The sequence below is a fragment of the Eurypyga helias genome, unplaced genomic scaffold, assembly GCF_000690775.1.
Source record: "Eurypyga helias isolate BGI_N326 unplaced genomic scaffold, ASM69077v1 scaffold39602, whole genome shotgun sequence".
In the NCBI taxonomy this organism is placed as follows: Eukaryota; Metazoa; Chordata; class Aves; order Eurypygiformes; family Eurypygidae; genus Eurypyga; species Eurypyga helias.
The window spans coordinates 1-23,032 of NW_010236035.1; the positions used below are offsets into that span (position 1 = coordinate 1).

At 36.2% G+C, this 23,032-nt stretch overlaps 1 protein-coding gene across 1 annotated transcript; it reads left to right on the forward strand.

The window, feature by feature from the left end:
• Positions 1-465: 465 nt before the first annotated feature.
• WDR60 (WD repeat domain 60) lies at positions 466-22,569 on the forward strand. The gene is made up of 18 exons (XM_010146951.1): positions 466-531; positions 1,557-1,610; positions 3,185-3,440; positions 4,173-4,225; positions 4,851-5,174; positions 6,843-6,901; positions 8,674-8,734; positions 9,604-9,681; positions 10,869-11,064; positions 12,724-12,826; positions 14,767-14,896; positions 15,412-15,540; positions 15,904-15,981; positions 16,302-16,431; positions 17,327-17,499; positions 18,025-18,187; positions 21,252-21,365; positions 22,448-22,569. Exons 1-18 carry the CDS (start codon positions 466-468, stop codon positions 22,552-22,554), a joined length of 2,274 nt encoding a protein of 757 aa, XP_010145253.1. The 3' UTR covers positions 22,555-22,569.
• The last annotated feature ends 463 nt before the right edge of the window (positions 22,570-23,032 follow it).

Consider the following 23,032-nt stretch of genomic DNA (forward strand, 5'->3'; position numbering starts at 1 on the left):
CCGCCTGTTGCTAGGCAGGCCCGGACGCAGCTATCGCGGTTTCCGGTCCGCTCGGAGGCGGTCGGTGGTCCGCCCCCGCCATGGAGGGGAATAAGGTGAGGGGCCGCTGGGGAGCGGCTGGGGTTCTGGGTGAGCTTGCCCGTGCTGCCCCAGCCTGACTCTTGCGGACACTGCACGAGGGGCTGCCTATGTCTCGCCCCTTTCCCTCCTCTCCCTGAGGATGTGGTGGCCGTGGTCTGCTTGGTCTCCTCCGGCCCTTTACGCGTTAGGTGCTTTGGTGCCTGCCGAGGCTGTCCTCTCACCCGGCCGCGTCTCCCTGCCGCCACCCGTGTTCCCCGACGTGGAGTAAGCCAGGGAATCCGAGGGGGCAAGGCAAGAAACAGCCCCCGGGTTTCTTCCGCGGCCCCTGGAACTCCCATGGTATTCCTCGGACAACTCGGGTCTCCTTGTTTTGTCAGCGCGCCGATGCAGCTCCCCACCCCAGCAGCAGTAGGAAGGAAGCCCCTACTACTGCAGCAGGAGGATGGAGCTGTACTAGCACAGATCTTTCTGCAGAAGAGGATAGGTGGTTTGTGAAAATAGCCGAAGTTGTTAATGTTTCAGAGTGTAGATAGAATCTATGTAGTCATTCCTACTTCTCTAACAGCTAATTGTTGGGTTTTAGTTCTTAAGGAACCCACGTAACTTTTGCATGATGGTATTAAATTATGAAAAGTTTGTAGAGCTCCAAAATGAAGGAAACAAAGCCCCACGGACATACTAACATCAATTGTATTCCTTACTTGAAAATGCAGAAGTATCAAATTGCTTTGTGGCAAACTTTATTATTACTGTTGTGTGAATCTGGATTTTACAGCTAATTAATTTGTGGTCATGATGAAGAGAAAATGAAGTAGAAGGTAGAGTGGCTGGGCAGAGTATGTGAAGTAGCATGTTAGGTCTACTCTAAAAAAAGATTCTTTTCTGAGGTGTACAGTGAGAGGAAGGAAGGCAGTGGCCTTAACTATCAACAAGGGAAATTATATTTTCGTATAAGAAAATATTTTCAAATGAGACAGGTCAGACCTGAAAACCACATTGCCCAGACAAACTCCAGCTTCAGAGATAATAAAAACTCACCTGAATTGTACTTGACCAGGACTTACTTTGAAGTTAGATCTGATAGAGCTGGAGGTTGAACATAATGACACTGGTGCATTGATTACTTTCGAAAAGTGGCCTGACTCTGCATACCCACACAGTCTGTAACATAGCCAAATGGCTATCACTGGAGGGCCAGTTCTGAGTCTTGAAGGGTCGCACTGACCTCAAACTGGTCACTGTGTATACAGAGCTGGATCACCCTGTAATGTCTGAGCTTCAGGCTTCTCCCAGGTCCAGTCAGATCAGATACACTGCCAATATACACACTAAGACTAAACCAAATTAATGTTTACTTAACAAAATCCAGTGGTACTTATCATAAATAAACTTTGATCCATTCCTTTGAAAAGCTAAGTGATTTACTTCTCACTGCAGATTGATTACGCAGTCTTTTGCTGTCTTTTCTATTCTAGAGACGAACCAAAGAAGATACTTGGAAATCAGAAGAACTTAGGAAACATCTCAGGGTAATTTTATTTTATGTCTATTATTTTTGATGTTAAGTTACTTTACAACATTGTAATTTATTAACAGTCTAAATGGAGGGTTGACTGCTTGTTCACTGCTAGCTGATGTCCCTTGTCGATCTATAATAGTTCTTAGTCCACCAGATGTTTTAAATCTGCGTCACTGAATACAAACAGTACAGATCCTTAATGTGTAGCTGTTAATTTTCTTGCTACGACTGGCTGTCATGGAATTTGTCTAGTCCAAGTGTGTCCGGAGGCTGCCCACTCAGCTGTTTCTAGCTACACAAGTCATATGAGTCTACAGATTTCTTAATTAGGTAAACTGTTTCTAGCTACACGAGTCATATGAGAGTAGTCTACAGATTTCTTAATTAGGTAAATGGAACAAATAACCATTGCCATGGTACTTACACAGGACACAGTGAGATCTGGTTTGCTGGCCACCCAAATCCAAGTTACATCTTTGCTTTATACATAGTTACTGAGTTTCCTGCATGTATATTATGTATTGCATTTGTTATCATCAATGATCATGTTTGTCATGCGCTTTTAAACTGGTTAATTACTTTATCCACTGGTCAAACAGGCATTCAGGTTCCAGTCAGTAACACCACTGATGTTCATATTAGTTTTGCACTGTATTTTTTTTTAAAGCTGTTTTCCAATATATATCTTCTTTTCTATGTCTTGTGCAGATCTTCTTTAGTCCTTTGATAAACTAAAGCATCCTACTTGTTCATCTATTACCTAGCTCCCCCATTACTTCAGTGCCACAGTGCCAGTGCTGTGTATTTTATAGACATTCAGTAACATTTCCACTACTTCCACGGGAGCTAAAGCAAACAAGTTTGAGCTGAAATGCTTTAGTTCCAACAGAAGTGCGGTTGGACTTTCATTTCTGTGAAAGAGATGGATAAAGCTTAATTTACTTTACCTGCTGACTATAATCAAAGCAAGTTCAGTTTTCTATTGAGTAAATAGCTGAATCATAGATGAAGTGAAATCAGTGGGATTTGCTTCAGGAAGGCTAAAATCTAATCTCTTATGACATCCAAAAAATATAAGAATAGTTGCATCCTCAAGGGATCTAGGCCAAAAACTTCCTTTCAAATTTTTATATTCTGCTTTCTGTTCAAGTGGAAGCTAATCTTAGCTTCAGGATCCCCAGTTGTCTATCATTATTGTTTATATCTGTAACACATTTTACAAGATGGCACAGTTTCTGTCTACATGAGCTAACAGCTTTAAGATGTTTAGTCAGTTTTTCAACCTACCTCTAAATGGAATGCACAGTTCCACAGTAAGTTTTCTTTTTTTACCAAATTCTTTTAAAATACATTGAAAATGCAACTTATTCTTTATTTATTAGTTCCTTTTTCATAAAGTACAGACATAATGTTAGCGATTTTACAAAGTAAGCCTAAAAATATATCATAATTAATATACAATTTGGGAAACTAAATTCATAGTTAGCAATCTAATAATTATCTTTTTTCCCATGAATATACCATATCTAAATAAATTGCTGAATTATAATAATCGACTTTTAAAAAAAGTTATTATTGTTTCAGGCATCACAACCAGATAGTCTAAATGAAGACCAAAAGCACAGAGAAAAGAAGCTGCAGAAAGAGAAGTCTGTTCATGACACAGACACTCATAAACATGAACGCAAAGACAGAGGGAAGAGCAAGGAAAGAACAAGAGAGAGAGAGAGATTTAAATCTGGTGAAAGAGACAGGGATAAAATGAGAGAGAGAGAAAGGGCAAGAGAGCACTGGAGAGAAGGAGACCAAGAGAGATACAAAGATAAGCTTCAAGAGTCAAGTTTGAGGAAGGAAAGATACAGTGTACCAAAAGATAAAGACAGGGAGAGTGATAGAGAAAGAGACAAAAAACATAAAAGACAACAGATAAAGCAAATAGATACACAGAGTAATCTGAAATCAGTTGAAGGAAGAGATAAAGAACACCACAGAAGAAGAGAAAGCAGACATCATTTGGGTAAGTTGCTTTGCACTGCCGTTGTACTTTGATATATTTGATATTCAGATAGAAATACTCTGAAACCATAGCCCATCTGTACAGAGAGGATAAATACAGGCATGTGTGAATACCTACAGAAATGTATGTCTTTACAGAATCTTGTGGTAACCTAGTTTTATTTTGGTGCTTTAAAAAGTTTTGATGCTTGCTTCCCTTTCTCTGACGAGAGGGTGAATGTCACTGTCTTCAGTCAGTTAACTTGAAGAGAATAAGTAACTTCCTGCCTGGACATTCTCTACTGAGTGATCCATTTGAATCCCCAAGTTTCAGGGTGATTGCTGAAGTTAGTACCATTACACAAGACAATTGAGAACAAAGATTCATTAAGAAAGAAAGAGCGGTAACCAGCTTTGGAAAGAGAATTTAAATGGAGTATTAAGTTATTTTTAGAAAGTTTTTATGTTTTGGAAAACCCACATCACTGAAATACTGTTTTCTGCATCATAGATTTAATTATGTACAGAGTTTGACTATAAGAAAATTTGTTCATTAATTCATATGTACATTTTTTAGAGGAGGAGAAAACAAGAAGTGAAGAGCGAGAAAGAAGACATGCAGAAAAGAAGGTAAAGGAAAGAAAAGGAATTAATTGTTTCATAATGGAATAAGATAAAATTGTAGAATAATGAAGAAACTGGATCAAACTCCAGTTCCCAAGAAATCCAAAAGATGCATAAATACTAACGCCCTCACAAGTGTACAACACACACCAATAAAATATATCTGAGCCATTCTATTTTAAGGATGTTGTTCATTCTTTTTCTAAAGTAAAAGTAAAATAAAATTTGCATAGCAAACATGGCTTTATTTTTGTACAGCTTGATCAAAATTTTCCATTTGCTATTTATGCCTTTGTTACAAGGATGTTGGAAAATATACATCCCATATTATGTTAGACCACGTAGAAAACAAAGAGTTAATTTTTTCTTTGAGGACTACATAATCCATGGAATTTTCTGTGGCAAAGTATGCAGTGTTCCAGAAGGAATATAAGAATCTCAAGTGATATGATAATGTAAAACATACCATCATAGGAGATTTAAAAAAATAATGGCTTGAAGATCCATGTGGCAGAAAGAGAATAGGTATTGACAAATCCATCATTCTCATGGTCAAAAATGGATAGATTTGTGAAGGTAAAACAGTCTTGGAGAACTTTCTAACTCTTTAATGTTATTTTTCTCTTTCCAGGATAATGATACCAAAAAGAGCATTGACAAAGTTCTAGCCTACAAAGTTGAAGAAGGTGAACGGGTACACAAGTTAGAGAGAGATCAGGGATTGGATAAAGAGGGAGAAAGAAGACACAGAGGGAAAAAAGAGTATTCTGTTAGGCCAGGAAAAGAGAGTCTTTCAAAAGATAGAAGTCATAAACGTTATGAAAAGGAAGAGGAAGAGAAACATAAATCAAAGAGATCTAAAGAGGGATCTTCCCATGGAGACAGAGAAAGGCAACCAGAAGCTAATGAGAGAGTGAAAACTAGAGAAAATGAAAGAAAAAAGCGTGATCTAAAGGTCAGTATTGTTAAGACTTTAAAACATTACCTTATAACTTCAGCTGTTGATGTATCATCATTGATAAGGTGAATAATAAAAATACTAGGATTGTAAATCAGCATTTTCTGAAATTTGTGACTAAAGTGGTAGATTAAAACACCACATCTGCAGTTAAGTATCCTAATCCAAATCTGATTCCTTCCATGAAATTTAAACTAGAAATTTGTCTATATGTTATAAATGTGTTTTATGCACAAAATTCTTAATGCTGTGACTATTCAAATTTTTAGTAATACTTTGAAGTGGGGATTAGATTAGGCAACAGGTCTGTTAAAATATATTGGTTGCCTTTATAGAGAAAAAAAATGAATAAAAGCTGTTTTAGGGAGAATGGATGTCTAACTCAGAAGTAGTCCAGTGAATACAGATCCCTTGTATTTTTTGCCTCTACTTCTGAAGCCACAAAATTTATTTTTCTAATACAGGGCATTATGTTATATCCTAGAGATTTAATCCAAACATTGACCTTTTTTACTCTTTTTTTATAATACAAGTACTCATTCTGCAAGAATGAGAGAAGAAATATATAGTCGTTTGTGACAAAGTCAGATATGTTTTATGGAACATAGAACCATTCAGATGATCTAGAGTAGTTTCTTCTGCTCCCTAAAGAGTGAAGATATACAAGCTTCTCAGATAAAAGTTCAGAAATATATTTTCTAGTGTAAATACTAGGCATCTTCATTGTAGGGGCCCATCATAAGTAGGCATTTCCTGTAACTGACTTTCTGCAGCAGAACTGGGAAGTCTGTCAGGAGCTTGCTCAGGGTTTGACTTCCTTGGAAATTTACTCAAGCAGCTGTTACAGAATATACACACTGATGGTGATGCTTCTGTCTCAGAGTTATGTTTCTTTTTCTGATGTTCATGGCTAGAGACAAGTACCTTTATCTTAAACAACCTATTGAATACATTTCCAAACTTAGGCAGACCTTCATAATATGGAATTTAAGAGTCAAGTCCCTATACTGGGGATTAACAGTGCCTGAGACTGTTTTCTGTCCTTGGATCCGAGTGGTGTGAACTGTGATAGTCCATACTGTGAAAATCCCATTCTTTGAAACAGGCTGGCTGCAGCCTACTGCGGTCAGCCCTTAGTCCCTGTCAGTTTTTCATCCATGCCTGGGGGTTATTTAGGAAATTGCTCAGGGCTCACAATTTAAACAGTATACACTGGGCCCAGAACATTTTTTTTAACCATTGTTACTAATATACTGATGTGAAGATATCCTATTAAAAAAAGCTGGAATTTACTCTGCTAAAGCATTTAAAGGTTTTGTTAAGCAAAGGAGAAGACTCAAGATCCCTTCTTGTTTCCTTTCTGAAACGCATTGCAGAAGGGAATGTAGCCTAACCTCACTCACAAGTATTTAATATTTTCAGGAGAAGCTCATATTATGGTATAGCATAACCTTTATGGTGTTTATTTTCTTTGTTTGCCATATGTGTAAGGAGGAGATTATTCTGACTTTAGTTCATACACAGACTCATAAAAAATAGTATGTGCCATTGAAATGATTACTTGGAAACCTTTCTTACTGTTTAATACCACTGCTACTAATACAAGTCCATATACATATTCCTCACAGCATTTCTGACACATGAATATTGTGACTTCTTTTACAGAACAGTGAATACAAAAAGGAGGAGAGGATTCAAGAAGAAATGAGCAGTCAGTTCGTAAGGTAAATTCAGATATTTAAAATAAATATATACTGTATGGTATCTACTAAGATTCAGTCACCACCAAAACAACAAGCATGAATTCTTGATCTCAAATATTGAGACTGAATATAATTTTTTTCACAGGTCCTTTGTACAATATGGTAGCAATTAAAAAAAAAAAAAAAAATCTGTGTTTTTCCTCTAAGAGGATTCATGTAAAAATATATATGTATTTGTACTCCTTTGGGTTTTTTTGTACCCTGGGGTTGCAATAGATATTTTGCAGTCCTTGCAAACTATGTATATGTTAACCTGGGCACTTAGTTTGGGAGGCAGATTTCTGTATTGTACCAGCTGGAAATTCACTGTGCAGTCATGTGGACACCTGTAAGACTCATGATGAGCTACATAGGACACTCATATTGTTTATCTTCATTTGAGTATCTCTGCTTCCTATTCTGGATGGTATCTAAAACATTAGATATATATGGCAAGTTTACTGTTGTATGCAAAAGGTCCAGGTCATCCCCTGTAGGATCAATAACATTTCAGGATGATACTTCTAATTTTTCTTCCTAGCAAATATAAAATCTTACCAAAGTTCTCTATATATCCTAGTTCTCTTTGCATTCTTTAATGCTTCAGCCATGAGAAATTCCTACACAACTTTATGAAGTATAACCCTAGTTCAGCTTTCTTGCTAAACAGAAGACTGATGTGCTGGCTTCTGGGGACAGGGACAGGGGTAGTGGAATCAGTACCACTATTGCCTACATATTACTACTGTTTCTTAAGCATGGGATGGATCACTTCAGTCGTAGTGAATTTGTCATTGTCAAAGTGTATTCCTGTTCAGAAATAAAAGAAGAAATATTTCAGAAAACATACGTTGGGGTGTTTCCTGGCAGCACTCAACTGTGTCAAACAGTGCTAAATATACAGGTTATATTTTGAAGCTGTTGCTGATGGGCTGTTGCAGGGTTTCATTGCTTTATAGCTGGGGAAAAAGGAGTTAGCCATTTCTGAACAGCAAGGAAGGCAATATGGTTTATTGGGATGTCCCAAAACCCTGGTTCAGCCTCAAGCACTGTCAGTGTTGAATCATTCTGATTTGTTATGAAAGGATCCAGCCAAATTTTTATTTTTATTGTTGCTTTTACTTACGTTCATCACTTCCAACAGCAGCACATATGAACACTCTCTTACTTAAGAAGTCAGAACATTCTCTTCTTGAAGTTTGATACTCTGCTTATACAATAATCAAATTGATTGTTAAGGAGCAGAGCTGGTTGTTGATTTTCCCCTCCTCTCTGATGCTGATTGCATTGTCCTCATAGACAAAACCCATGAATGAAAGACCAGGTTTGAACGTCAAGTCTATGATTTATAGCTTTGGAGCACATTACACCAACCTGATCTTCATCTCCAGTTTGCTGCAGATATTGATATAACTAATAGATATGTGGGTGTGATATTTTTTTCCCCTTCTTACATTTTCTTCCATTTTGATGCAATTAAAGGCATTAAATTTGGACAAGTTTTTTTTGCAATTTAGCTGATTAGTCACTTGGCTATTTAATGATCATAATTAGCATTATGACAAATAGAGATGCATGAATGTATTTGTAGAAATATTTCAGTTTATTGGAAATTTTCAACTATTTTTTCCTTTCCAGGAAAAAAGACCTATTTTTTTCTCAAACAACACCACACCCCCCCAAGAAAACAAAATCAAAACAAAACTCATGCTTTCTTCTGAGTTAACGAATAAATTTGATGTTCTCTTTTTCAGTAGGACTGTAGAAGATAAAGGAAAACTCATTGAAAAAGAGGAAAGAGACACAAGAGAAGAGGTAAAGATATTTGGGTTTGGAACTTAGAATGTTGAATTTGTCTTAAAGTATTTTTCATAAAATTTTCATGCATTTTCATAAAACCTCACATTTATTTCCATTTTGAAATCTGTTGAAGTCCCTTACAGGTGGATAATTTAGTGTATGACTTCAAAGAGGCTGTTGAAGGAAGAGGCTGACTAAAGATTGGATAGATCGCTGTGTGTTCTTTTAAGCTTTATGTTTGTTTGGGGTACATGTTGGGGTAATCAAATGGCATTATTTTAAATAAGTTCAATAAGCTAGAGAAAGGCAATTTTTGGGAAGTTATTTGAGGGATGCCATAAAAGTTATTCCATGTAAATACAGTAGAGGATTCAATGTGAACAAAATTACTTATTTATAAAAATATCTTACTTTCCTGTTTTATCCATGTCTCTCTTTTTCCTGGCTCCAATATCTGCACTATATTAACAAGTTGAGTTCCCCAGTATGACAGATATGGGGATAATTTTGTCTAAACCTCAAAAAAGTAGAACGGTCTTATTTAGTTGTTACATCGTCATAAAAGCTACTGCAAACTGCTGAAATTACAGGTAATGCAGCAGTTTTTGTCTTTCCCAATAAAAATATTGGTGGCAAAACAGTTGATCTTCTCAAGATAGGGCTGAGTTCTGTTTTGTCTTTTTGTATTATTATTTTAAGTCAGTAATTATCACTTGTTAATATACTTCTATTTGTATTTCTAAACTGAATTGTTGCATGTTTGCTTGAAAAAGTAGAAATATCTGAGGACAGCTATTCATCTGTCTTTATGCTAAGATTTGGCAGATAAACATTTAATTTTTTGGTAAGTTTATTTAACACTTTCATTTATATTTCTTACTTAGGAAATGAAAGATACATGCATCTATAATTCAGACACAGGATTAGATAACTTTTCAGAAAATTATGAGGATGATTTTGAAGTAAGTAAAAGCACACAATTGTCCTTTTGAAGTAATACTCAGGTATTAAAATAGTGATTAACTTTATTCACAGAAAATAAAATTACAGGATGTTACATGGTTTTTACTGACAGTTTTTTGGTGACAGTGACCTTAATTTCACCAAGAGTAGATAATGAGTAACGAAACTGTTATTTAGAAAGTCTGCTATATATTTACTTAGTTTTCATAAGGGGTTGAGAACCAACTTTTGCTTGTGAGTTCAGATGTTCACAGGATGTTCTTTCTGTCTTACTGGATTTCCATTATTTAAATGATTTTCCATGAAAAATGTTGGTTTTTAAATAATGAGAGCAAATAATCAGTTTCAGGGGGAAAAAAAAGTCTCATTGTTTTTCATTGGAAAAATATAGTATTCACACATAGCAGCCCCTTCACATATTTGTTTAACTCTCTTACTTTAACTCTCTCTTGTTTACTTTAAAGTTATTAAGATAGTGGAGTGTGGTGAATGTGCTTTCATTGCTAGCTGAACCAGCTACATCTTTGCTCAGCGAGCTAGAATTCATCTCCACTTACATTAGGAGTGATGTCCATTGTTGAGCTGTGCACTATAGTAGCCCTTCACCGTTCAGTGGAGAGAAATGAGCATGTTTAAGACTTGCTGGTCTCATTTGTGTTAGGTGATTATTTTAGCATGAGCTGAATTTGTGTTAGGAGAGGAGAATCATTAAAGTATGAGCCTCATGCAGGGATGGGCAAACAGAGTGTGTGGTAGTTTAGTAAATTTGAGTCTGCCATTGATGGACAGCTTGAATTAAATCTATCAAATAAACAACTTTATACCTCTATGAAGCATTTATGCCACTGGACACTGTCATTTTATTTCTTTAAAGAGCAAATAATTCACCTAAAAAATAGTTCCTACTTTAGGTTATTAAAAAAAAAAGGAGGAATCCATTTTGGGCACTGAAGAGCACTACTGTGAGATTGTCTTCTTTTGGTTAAAATTACCACACAATCAAGACATGGCATTTTCTTTCTGTCAAAACGTTATTTTAAAATGCCTTTCAGTCAGAGGATTTATAGCCATCTATATGGCAATTTTATTTTTATTTTGACATAATTTTATTATTTCTGAAAAAATAATAAAAAATCCATCTGTAACTCATGTTTACTAGTTACTGATAGTTCTGTTACTTTTAAAGGATTATGAAGATGATTTTGATGATGGTGAAGACAAAAGTGGGGAAGAAGGAGATGCAGAAGAAAACCTAAGCAAGATTCAGGTTTCTAGAACATCAGAAATTGAAGAAATTCAAAGAGCAATTACTGCAGAAAATGATAGAATTTTTACTTCACTGCCAAAGAAAATTGAAAATGAAAAAAAGGAACCAGTCATGGGTGTGTGACTAGATACTAGTCTTTTTTTTATTAAATGTATGAGTAACACATACAACTTACGAGTAAACAGGCTGCTTTCTCTAGAAGTTTGCCTAGAGGCGGAAATCTGTTCCTCTGGGTGAGTCACTTAGGTTTGTGGGTAAGTACTGTAACTTTCACATTGCTAAAGAATGATTCAGAGGCATTACTAATCATTTAAAATGTGAAGTATAAAAATTTACAGACTGACATTTAGTATGTCTTATTTTGGGTAAGAGGAGGATATGAGAGTCTGGATTTTGAAAACTGGAGGAGTGCTGGAACAGTTTGCGGCTTCCGATGACATTAATTTGTCTTCTTTTATGCAAAGTTGAAGCCACGGCTCTGGTGAGAAAGCGAGAGAAATAGAGATACTACTTAAATATATAGTTCGGTTATTACTTTTAAAATGTGCCCCTCCTCCCCCGCCCTCCTTTTTTTTTTCCTGAAATATGACTATGGAATTGTCTTGTATCCAGTTGATCTGATACCTGTGAGTGCCAGGTCTACTTGTTTAAGGAACTTCAACTGTGGTTCCCTTTGCACTCTCACTTCATGTGAACAGCACTATAGAACCCTTGCGCAGCAGAGTCTTAAACAGCATTTCACTATAGTTTGTGCAAAGTCAATATGGTCATGGGAGAATAGCATGGAGTTTCTGTAAGTCATTACAGTGTCAATCCATTTTTGGTCAAGTCAGAACCGGTATACTGTCATATGGATTTCTTCCTGAAGAAGATTTGTGCAATTATTATTATTTTTCTAGTAAACAATATGAATTAATAAATGAATTCCATTAATGTTATAGATCTAATGAAAAGGATGGAATTCTAATACAGAATTAGATTTTTAAATTCTGAATTGTAGCACTTAGAGCTTTATTGTAAAATATACAACATTCTGTTTTGTGATGATGTTTTGATCTCGTTTGGTTAAAATGGCTGTTGATCATTCTGATAATTATTTTTAGAAGTCTAAAAGCATTTAACAAGTATTATCTAAAAAGGTAGCCTTCCTCTGAGGAAATGAAACACCTTTGGTCCTGACTGGAAGTTGGATATTAAGGTCAATTAGCTACCACCTAGCCAGGAAAGGGAGTAAAATCAGCATGACATCACATATTGTAGTTGTTCCATTAACTGTGGCTTTTATGGCAACAGTTTTCAGTGTCTTGTTTATTTATCCAAGGGCATCAGGTTGATGAGGTTCTCTACTCACTGTAGTGATGAATTCTTATTTAGAGGTGTAGCTTGCACATGGCGTAGTCTGCATGAATTTAAGATTTTTAGAATTGGTCATAGAGTGTTTTACGGTACGCAGGGGAAGAAGGGACCTGCTAATGGCAGGAGAAAGAAAGAGGCACTTTCTGCATCATAGCCATCTAAATTAAAAATTACAATGGTTACTTATTTTGAATTGGTTGGTAAAGCACCGTAATAAAGAAAAAATGCTGGCCCATTACTGAAGTTAAGAAGCTTATTGTACTGATAACTGTGCTAGAGCCTGTTGTGTAATGTGCAAACTGGTAACTTTTAGCAGCTGTGTCGTAATAAATCTGTTGCTTTTTAGACTTACTGCTTTACATTTTAATGCACTGTAAAGTGTGAATTATAATACTAACAATGTTTTATAATATCACAGAAAAGCAACACCCTTCTGTCAAAAACTCTTTTTGTGGAATATTCATGGATTTTCAAATGGCGAACCAACGGCAAAGTAACCGAAGTATGGCTAGTAAGCAGAAGTAAGTGTATTATAAATAATCCACACAAAATGGCAACTCACTGTGAAATGTGATTTTTTTTCATTATGTTTGAAATATGTGAAGTTTATAAACTTGAAGCTTTTAGAATCAAATATTATCTTGTAAGCTAACACTAATTAATTCTGAAGTAAATATAATATACAGGCTCTGCTATGCATCATTTTATAACAGAAATTTATCTATATATCAGTTCATGAATATAATTTTATTGCAGAAAGAGTTGCCAAAATTGTAATTTCTTTGTATGATTCTTCAGTCACTTAATTAGATATTGACTTAATAGTACCAAAGAGCATTCCTTTTATCTGCTCTCGGGGCTCTGCAGAACTGTAATGTCTTGAAATAATCAAGACTATATGGTACATACTGTTGCCAAAATAGCATGTTCCCTTCCAGGGATAACACGAGTGGGGTAAAAACATGTTATTACTGATCTAAAATTGATCTAGATTTGAGACATCCAAGACAGCTCTGTATTAAAGAAACAAATTGATGCCTGTTTCTTGTGGAACTTGCCAGGAGCTCCAGATTTATCTGAAGCACTGTGCATATCTCCTGCTTTCTGTTACATCATTTGGATGCATAAAGCAAGAATATTAAATTTTATTGATAATACTAGATTCCACTGCTTCAAGGCTGCACATCAGTGGTTAAAGTTCACATAAGGGAGATTTTATTGTCTAGGCTGTCTAATTCACCTTGCCTAAATTTATATGCCCAAATTTTACCCGAATTTATTGTCTAGGCTTCCTCTCCAGACAGTGGAGACAGATTAGGAAATTCAGAAAAGCATCTTTGAAGAATTGCTATCTGAAATGTTTGTCAGCCACTACTGATTATCTACTATGACTGATTATGACTGTATATAACTTTGTGTACATGCTAACAACGTATATAGCCTGCAAAGATAACTAATATTTTCACAGAAAGAGAAAGGGACTGTGGAATTTAGTGCTGTGATAACACATTGCTACCAGTAAATAGACTAAAAGCGTCCCATAAATGAGCTGTGGCATTTTGGAGTTGTAATTAATAGTATGAGGCTTATTAGTTTATTTTAAGACAGTTTTGGGTTTTTTTATCATGCCAGCAACAGAATTTAGGAAGATGGAAAGATTTGTCATTTCATAGGCCAGAGAGATTCAGGTATCTGAAATACTGTACAATGTGCTTATTCAAAACAAAAATACAAAGTGAAGAATACGTAGTCTACCTCAGTCTTGAGTACTTGTTTTCATACAGTGTAAATCAAGTCCAATAGTCTGATGGTCAAGTCCAAACTGATGGTTTCTGGAGGCCTACTTCCTGAGCAAGAGGTCAATATTTATGTCCACAGGTTATGAATCAGGAATAAATTCATTTCATGTATGTATTTAAAATACATTTTAGGATTGCTGCTATTGTTTTTTGTTTCCCTAGTGATGCAGAGAGGTACAAACTCAGTCAGTTACTAATGGGAGGTCATTCAAAATACATTTGCATAAGTCTAACAAAACCAGGACAGGAGAGGTGATCTTTATGAAGCATGTATACATGTAGGTGATGTAAATTAATAGCATGAATTCAGGGGAATCAGCCACCGTCCTAATTGTAGGAAGAAAGCAACATTCATCTGTTACCTTACAGAACAGATTTTGATTACTTAGGCAAGATGATCGTGCTAGATTGCCATTTGCAATCGGTATTGCATTTTCAAATATGATAATTATCACAGCATAACATTAAATGAGAACTCATAACAATATTATATGTGTTTCTATTAATGTATTTTTATCTGTCAGTTTTGGTACAGCTTCAATTCACATAGATCAATGGATTGTTAAATCTCTGGTACTGTACAAAATCAGTGTTTGTCTTTTGGAATACAAAACACTGGTTCTAACCATTTTTGTGTTTCTCTCTTGTAACTCATTCTAAAGAAAACGGAGTTCAGAACTTCTCCCACTGATAGATCTGGACTTCTCAGTTAGTTTTTCTGTATTGGATTTGCCTCCTGTAAATGAGTATGACATGTATATCAGGAATTTTGGTAAACTGAACACTAAGCAGGTAGGTGACAAATACGTAGTAATATTTAAATCCTGAAAGTGCTGATTCTTGTTCTAGAAAAATAATTTTTCTTACAAAAGAAAGTTATGAAAGCTAATAGGACAGTAAAGTAGTAAGTTAATAATTTTAATCTCTAAGCTTTAACCACAAAGCAATGTTATCAAAACTTTTGGCCTGTCTGGCCATTTCCTTTCTGTGCTAGAATATGAGTCTCTTGTGTTCCTTCCACATTTTCTAAAGGACTTTCAGTGCATCTTGGTTACTGTCCCAAGTATTTTGAATTTAGTGTTTACACATCATGTAAGAAATTGTGGTTTTGCGGTAGGTCTACCACTGTTGTGTGAAACGTGGTAAAAGATGCATGCATAAAATAGTGATACGGTGTCAGTCTGCTTAGGTCTGAATTTACATGTAGAAGAGGTTGAGCACATCAGTTTTAAAATGACTATGCAGTTATGTGCTGTCATTCTTAGCTGTGTTACCCATATATTGATCACTTTATCATTCTACTTTAGGCATATATTCAGTGTAATGAGGACAATCTTGAGAGAGACATTCAGACTGAGGAAATTGAGACATTGGAGAAATGGACACAGCATCCAGGAGAAAGTTCCCTTGTATCTGGAGGTGAAGAACATTTTCATGTTATTAATTTATGGATGTATGCATGTGAACTTTCTTGTTTGTACCCATTAATTGCCAGAATTTGTAATGTGGCAGGCAGCATCAATATCAAACTGCTATAGGATCTCTCAATTCCCATGTGGAAGGTGTGGAGAGTAAGTGGCTGAAATAGTTTCTTGCTTCTGGATTGCTGTTTCATTTGCCAGCAGATATAGTTTGCCAACAGGTCTTGTTGTTCCGTACTGTTATTGCTGCTGAAGAGTAGTTGATTCCTGCCACTCTCCTCTTGCTTAAAAATTACATTGTTATGTTTTTCTTAACTGATCCCTGTTTGAAGGTTCAAGTTCAGTTTTGTTTTTTTCTTAGGTCCCATAAACAGCCAGGATGTGTCAGTGAATGCAGCTCTAACATCTAAAATTGATTCACAAAGATTAGCCAGTTTCCTCCGGTCTGCTTGCCAGGTAAGCTTATGTACTTAATATCCCTCATGACTTGTGTGCGTGAGTATGAAGCATCATAGATCACTTACAGTACTTGTTCTGACTAATTTAAATGTTACATAAAGAATACTCTTTATCAGTGAGATTCATCTCTCTGCAAAGGAATGGAAGTACAACTGTGCAACTTATGTCTGTAAAGCTGTATTTGCATTGATATAATATTAACAAGAAAGTTGATAAAGGTTTATTAAATTAATCCACATACTTTAGAAAGTGACAAATAGCAAAGCTGGAAGATAAGATGACCCTTTTATTTCTATAAATGTAATTATGTTTGAAAGGTGATTGCTGTTTTGCTAGAGGAAGATCAAGTTGCAACAGAACCCAGGTGGAAATTAAGATCTCGACAAACCAGTCTGTCTATTAGTGATAGCTGTTTCCAGTTAAATACTAACCAGCCATTCCTCCATGGTAAGGGAACTTTATTCTACACCTTTTAGTATACAGTGTCCACTCTTCTTCCTTGTGCAAAATACCGTGCTTTTTGTCATGACGGAAGTGCAAACAGCACATATCAGGATATATAGATAATGTGAAGCCCACTTTTCTTTTAATGGCACCAATCTTGTTGTAACTCTGTGCAGATTGATTTCATGTAGGGAACATCAGAGCATTCTAGCTACTGTGAAATACAAAATATAGCCAGTGATTAGCATGATATAGAGGTGGCCTGGATGTAATTTCTTGGCCCTGTTGTTAAAGAGACATCCCAAGGTGTGTAATTTCATTTAGGCTTTTTATGCTGACAGTAGGGCCAAAGGTGCAAGTAAAGCAAGGTTATTGATCAGGGAGAATATAGACTGATATATGTGAACTGCAGTTATATCTTCCCCATATAAACAGTAGATGTTCAGATGACAAGAAAAATGAAAAAGAAGGCATCTGTAGTTATGTTAGGAAGACCTGTTACAACACAAAGCTGTATGTATTCTAACATGAACACATGAGATGAACTAGAAAAAGCCAGGCCTGTGCTGTTTCCTGTTTGACACTTAGCTTCATTTTCAGTATATATACTGACATCAGATCAGATTGTCTTGCTTATGCCCAGAATAATTATTCTATTAACTTCCTGGCTGTCTTCCTTCTTGCTTTCTACTTCTAATTTTTTGGAATCCTTTTATAGTCCCTCCTTTTTCACGTGTATAGCATCAGATGCATCCTGCTGTTAATAGAAATATTCTTCATAATTACATCTTAGCTTCTTTGATTGTTGATATAGCAGCTAAATATGATTTTTCATCTGCAGTGGGTTTACTTTTTTATTTATTGCTTTTCTTTCTTGATTTTTTTTTTAAATGTTTAGACCGAAAAATATCCTGCCTATGTGTCTCTCAAGTTCAGAGGCAGACACTGCTTTCTGTTCATGGATTACCTGAAAAGGCAGGTGTTGGTTTACTGAACAGAAAGAGTATCATCTGCGTTTGGAACATCTGGCAGCCTTCCAGTCCTCAGAAAGTTTTAATATGTGACTCAGAGGTACGTTTTAATAACGGTGTATATTTGCCCATTGAATAAAAGGCTTTATTATGTTTGTTTTGTTTTCTTGTCTTGCTGCAAGAGGTGTCATCTTTTGACAAACACATTTCAGCCTAGTGAGCAGTATTCTCATTCCATTTTGTGCTCCACTACCAGAATGTTGTGATGGTCATGGTGTTTTGGGTTATTTTAAATTTTGACTCCGTTTCGTGGTTGAAGGGTGAACAGAAGTAAAGCTGCTTCAGATGTTGTCAGGATTTCCCTCTACCCATCACTGTCATACACTTGAATCACCTCCTTCAGCTCTGTGTCACTAGGTGTGGATTACACAATTGTCTTGGAAAGGGAAGGCCTACTGAAAGTGTTGTATCCTACTTCCCTTGTAAATAAATCATCCTTTAGCTGCAAACCGCTGCAATTTGTCCTTTCTGGATTTGCATGCCTAGGAAGAAGAAACATTTCAGGTTTAACAAATCATTGGCCTTTATCATAGTATTAACTATGCATATTTTTACTGCTTAACAGGTGATATGTTGCTGCTTTAGTCCCACTAAAACCACATTAGTTTTTGCTGGAACAATAGATGGTTCATTGTTGTTGTGGGATCTTCGAGAAGACTCAAGAATGCACCCTCATATGATGCTCACTGAAACCGACTGGACATTCAGAGTTCCAACATTTTCCACTGGTTAGTATCTGCGCATTCTGATTAGGCATTCTGTGAGCAGTGAAACAATTCCACTAGTAGTTCTTCCAGGAACACTCTTTACCAGTTTAACCAGTTCAGAGATTATATTTAGTCTAGTAAAAATTGCCAATCAGTGATAGCTGTAAAGAAATGTGAGCTAAATGTGCGTCAAGCAGTGAGAATAGAGAGGTGGACGAGAACCAAAGGAGTGTTGTAGTATTAAAATGGACTACTCAGCTACTACCCCAACTGAAATCATTAGCTTAGTCAATTTTCAGTCATGTTATCTCCCTTAATATAACCAACATTTCTTTTTTATCTACATCCAAACATGCGTATTAAGGTGTATTTTGAAAAATAAAAGTAATTTAAGACTGTAAAACACATTTTCCAACGTCATTTAAAGGCTGCAATCTGTACTAACTGTCACATAAGTCTTGCTGCTTCTGTAGGGTCATGTGCAAGATGCATATCCAAGTGTATGCATGCATAACCTCCGTTAGAACCAGTGCAGTGCTACTATGTGGGATTTTGAGAACTATTCATCTCGTCCTAATGTAGTTCTCTGTCTATGGTCGAGAACTATTCATCCTAATGTAGTTCTCTGTCTATGGTTACCTGGGTTGATTGTATTGATTAGATTTAGTTCATTTACAGATACTATACAGCTGTCTTATATGTAGATATAATTTTAAGTGTCTTAATCTTTGGTCTGAATTTCGCCCTTACACATTTCTAAAATACCACTCATGTAACTATCAATTCTAGATTCTATCTAGACACACTAGAAGTTGAGTCAGGATTGTGGATTTTTTCATTGCCAATTTATCAATTATTGTAGCAATGTATGATCTAGGAATTTCTCATATTTTCGTTACATATGCAACTGTCTTTTTAAGATCCTATGGGTTCAGCGTATATGGGGGTCACATCACTGGAAACAAGTAGTGTATGTAGACTAAGTGTCAGAGGGAATCTGTATAATGGAGTAAGTTGAATTCTGACTGCTGTAGTCAGCAGTTAGTTACTTCTAGTCTTTTAGGGATTCTGAAGCTGTGACTACTTTGGGGCCGAAAAGCTCTCTGGTTCTGTATTTCTAGAAATTTATTAATTTCCTGTTGGAGCAAAACCTGGACATACATTTTTCTGTCAGGCAGCTTGTCACATGAGCAAAATCTCTACCACTGGGGCGAGTTGGGAGCTATAGCATGCTCTTTCCAGGTTCTTAATGGCAGAGAAGCACAGGAACAAAAATGAATGTGGAATTTATTTGTTGCATTGTTTGGATGTGGTCTAAATAAGTATTGGATACATGCTGGGAAGACAGAAGAATGTTACTTTTCAAAAGTGCTTGTGGGTGACCTCCTTTCATCCTCTCACATTTTCTTGTTATTGCATCTCTTGGTTTTTTTTGCTCTTCTGATCCCTTACTGCATGATCAAAATAACATAGGCTTTTGTAAACTTTCTTACAATCCATGCACAACAAATTCGAAAGTTACAGAAGTTTATTTAGGACATGTAACTAACATGCTAAAAGACACAATCCGAAGTACTTCACTCTGCATTTGAATGGGTGTGTGAAATTTCATGAATCTCATGTAAATGAAGGGGTCTTTGTCTATTACCAATGTTTGTCATTGCAAATTTAAATAGAGGAGCAAGTCTTCAATCTTACTGATGTTGTCATTGTGTGTAGTTGTATGCTGGGAGATTGGGAATGAGGTGCACATAACAGCAGTTTGACCCGTGGTTTGTCCCAATCTTTATTATAAATTGGTGCCATTTTTCTTGGAGCTGTATTGTACCCTACAGTGAAATAAATCACGTAGAAATAGTTTTGTAAATAATTTTATTATTGCAAAATAAGTCCTCCTTATGTATTTTTCCTTTTGTGTGTGTGTGCAGATGCTACCATTTAACTTAGACTGAGGTATTATTTTTCTGTAAAAACCCACCATGCATGTACAAAATCCTCTTTTGTGCCTTGTAAGAAGTGGGTCTGATTGCAGTAGCTGTGTAAGAGTAAATAGTAGTTGGTTGTTGATAGACTTTTAGGTTTTTTTAGTAGATCAAAGATGCTTGGCCTTGTGTTGCAAAAGGGAGTGGTAGTCAAATGTATCTGTACAGCTTCATGTAGTTGCTTATATAACCAAGCAGGTTTTAATGCTATATGCTTAGGAAGCTTTATGCCTTCAGTCTTAAATGAGATTAACTTCAGTGCAGAGGGAAATCCAGAAGTCAAGAGTGTCATAGAATCATAGAATGGTTTGGGTTGGAAGGGATCTTAAAGATCACCCAGTTCCAACTCCCCTGCCATGGGCAGGGACACCTTCCACTAGACCAGGTTGCTCAAAGCCACATCCAGCCTGGCCTTGAAGACATCCAGGGATGGGGCATCCCCAGCTTCTCTGGGCAACCTGTTCCAGTGCCTCACCACCCTCTCTGGGAATAACTTCTTCCTGATATCTAATCTAAACCTCCCAGCTTTCAATTTAAACCCGTTACCCCTTGTCCTGTCACTACAGGCCCTTGTAAAAAGTCCCCTCAGCTTCCTTGTAGCCCCTTCAGGTACTGGAAGGGTGTATCTGACTAAGAATGCATTTTGAAATTGCTTTAAATACACATTTACTCTAAAATGTTATTGAAGGGTAAATACATATTTTCTTGTGAATTGTTTGTTTCAGGGTTGTTCGTTTCTATTAAAAGTAATTTTTCTTTGATTCTGTCTTTTCTATAGTAAGCAGTGATTTATTTCTATCTCTGTTGTTTATGGAGCTTGAAATTAATGTACTTCTTTTCATGGTAACCTGAAATGGCAGATTTTAATGAAATGTCTGGTACAGTGGTGTAAATGGTGCAGCAGTCATTTGGAAAATGAGAAGTAAATAGAAATGGTGAAATACTGATTTATCTAGCAGTGTTTTCTTAATTTAGGAAACAGTTTGCAGAATTGTATTTGAGATTTTTACACAGTAGTTCTTTATGAAGTTCATTATATGGGTTTTGTTGTTGTTTTTGTTGAAAATAATATAGTGTTTAACTTTCATTATCCTTAATTACAGATGGCATTCTAAACTCAGTAAACCACACTTCTCCCATACTAGCCGTGGAACCTGTCTCAACTTCTCTCCACCCTGATCAGAATTATGGTCTCTCAAGCCTTTCTTATCAGGGCGGTATGTAAGCTGCTCTTCAAAGCATCAATACATCTGGAGTCTTTCTTTATATATCTAGTAAAACAAATGCATCATAACCAAAATCCGGTTTGTAATTCTATTCTGCCCCTTAATGTGCCTGTAGTATCAATTGCATACAACGTTCACATTTATTTTCTGCTCTCATTTTTATGTTATGTTCATTCAGTGCAGCTTCACATCAGGTGGGAGTGCATGCTTGTTATAATGTCTGTTTTCAAGACTGAATTTTGTTCTTTCATGATAAAACAAGTGATCACTCAAAAAGTGCCTTTAGAGAAGTCTTGGTGCTTCTATTGTGGCCGGAAAAACCCTATCTGAATCGGTGGAGCACCTTGCTTATATCTGAAAGCACTTAAAATGTGTGACTCTATTTGGTGGTGCTTCCTGTGCCTTTTGCCTAATTTTTATTATGGCTGACCATGAGAAACTTTAATCCTCATGCCCCTAAATTCTCAGGCAGTGTGCTAGAGGACACATTTTTACTTCCATTGAAGATTTTAATTTTGCAGTCCATAGTAGTCCGAAGAAATGTGCTGCATATTGTAAATTTTACAAGATTTCATCTATTGCACTTTACGTTCTGTTCCAAAGTCCATGCAGAATCCAGACATTTTAAAAGATGCAGACAGAGATCATCTGACTTTCTGGTAGGACAAACTGAACACACTAGAATAGACTATTTCAGTTGGAAGGGACCAGTAATGATCATCTAGTCCAAAGGTCTGACCACTTCAGGGCTGACCAGAAGTTAAAGCATGTTGTTAAGGACATTGTTCAAATGTCTCTTAAACACTGACAGGCTTGAGGCATTGACCACCTCCCTGGGAAGCCTGTTCCAGTGTTTGGCCACCAACTTGGCAAAGAAAGTTTCATGCCTATTTCTTCTTTGCTAAGAATTAGCGGGATTTGCCTTTCTATGCAGCTGAGAAGATCATAGAAGTTTCAGAGAATGTTTTAACCTAGGAAATGTTTCACATCCTTTGTTACTGTTAGGATATATACGAATGAATATATATTATATATAATCTTATGAATATAAATTGTTACTATTCCTTCTATAGAAATGTCAGGCCCTCTATTTCAGATAGCTTCAATGGATGAAAATGGAATCCTCAATATGTGGGTGAGTAATAGATGTATGAAAAGAGAAAGTATCGTGCTGGAATAACAAAATATTTCTTCAAATATAGCAACCCAAATCTGGGATGTCTGGTGAGAATTTCTTTCCTGAAAAGTATAGCAACATGAGCCATTCTGTTGGAGTTTTCAAAATTTTTGACGTGACTCCCTAATGCCATGATGTTATCCTTAGACAAAACTATTAACAGGTACAAGAATGCATGAAAACAGACAGTCGATAGTTCTGCGTCATAGGAATACGTTCACATACTTCTGCTAATTGAAGAATAGACCTCAGTCCTCTTTCACCCACCTACTTTATTTCATTTGAATCACAGTGGTGTCAGAGACTGTGCTGAGTGTATGTGAGAAATTACATTCATAACTTATATAAAATAAATGTTCAAGAGGCAAATGTGAAAATCTGTGGATAAGATTACCTTGCCTAAGATACGACGGTCAGGTGAGCACAAGGTCTGTTGCTCTTAATTACTGTCCTGACAACTCTTAGAATCACAGAATGGTTT

What these genes read in the sequence shown, in the direction of transcription:
- WDR60 (XM_010146951.1), top strand. Translation starts at nt 466, where the DNA reads ATGCAGCTCCCCACCCCAGCAGCAGTAGGAAGGAAGCCCCTACTACTG. An exon ending in GAAAAAAGCGTGATCTAAAG is followed by an intron (nt 5,175 to 6,842) that starts GTCAGTATTGTT and finishes CTTCTTTTACAG; the next exon opens with AACAGTGAATACAAAAAGGA. An exon ending in TCCTCCGGTCTGCTTGCCAG is followed by an intron (nt 15,982 to 16,301) that starts GTAAGCTTATGT and finishes TATGTTTGAAAG; the next exon opens with GTGATTGCTGTTTTGCTAGA.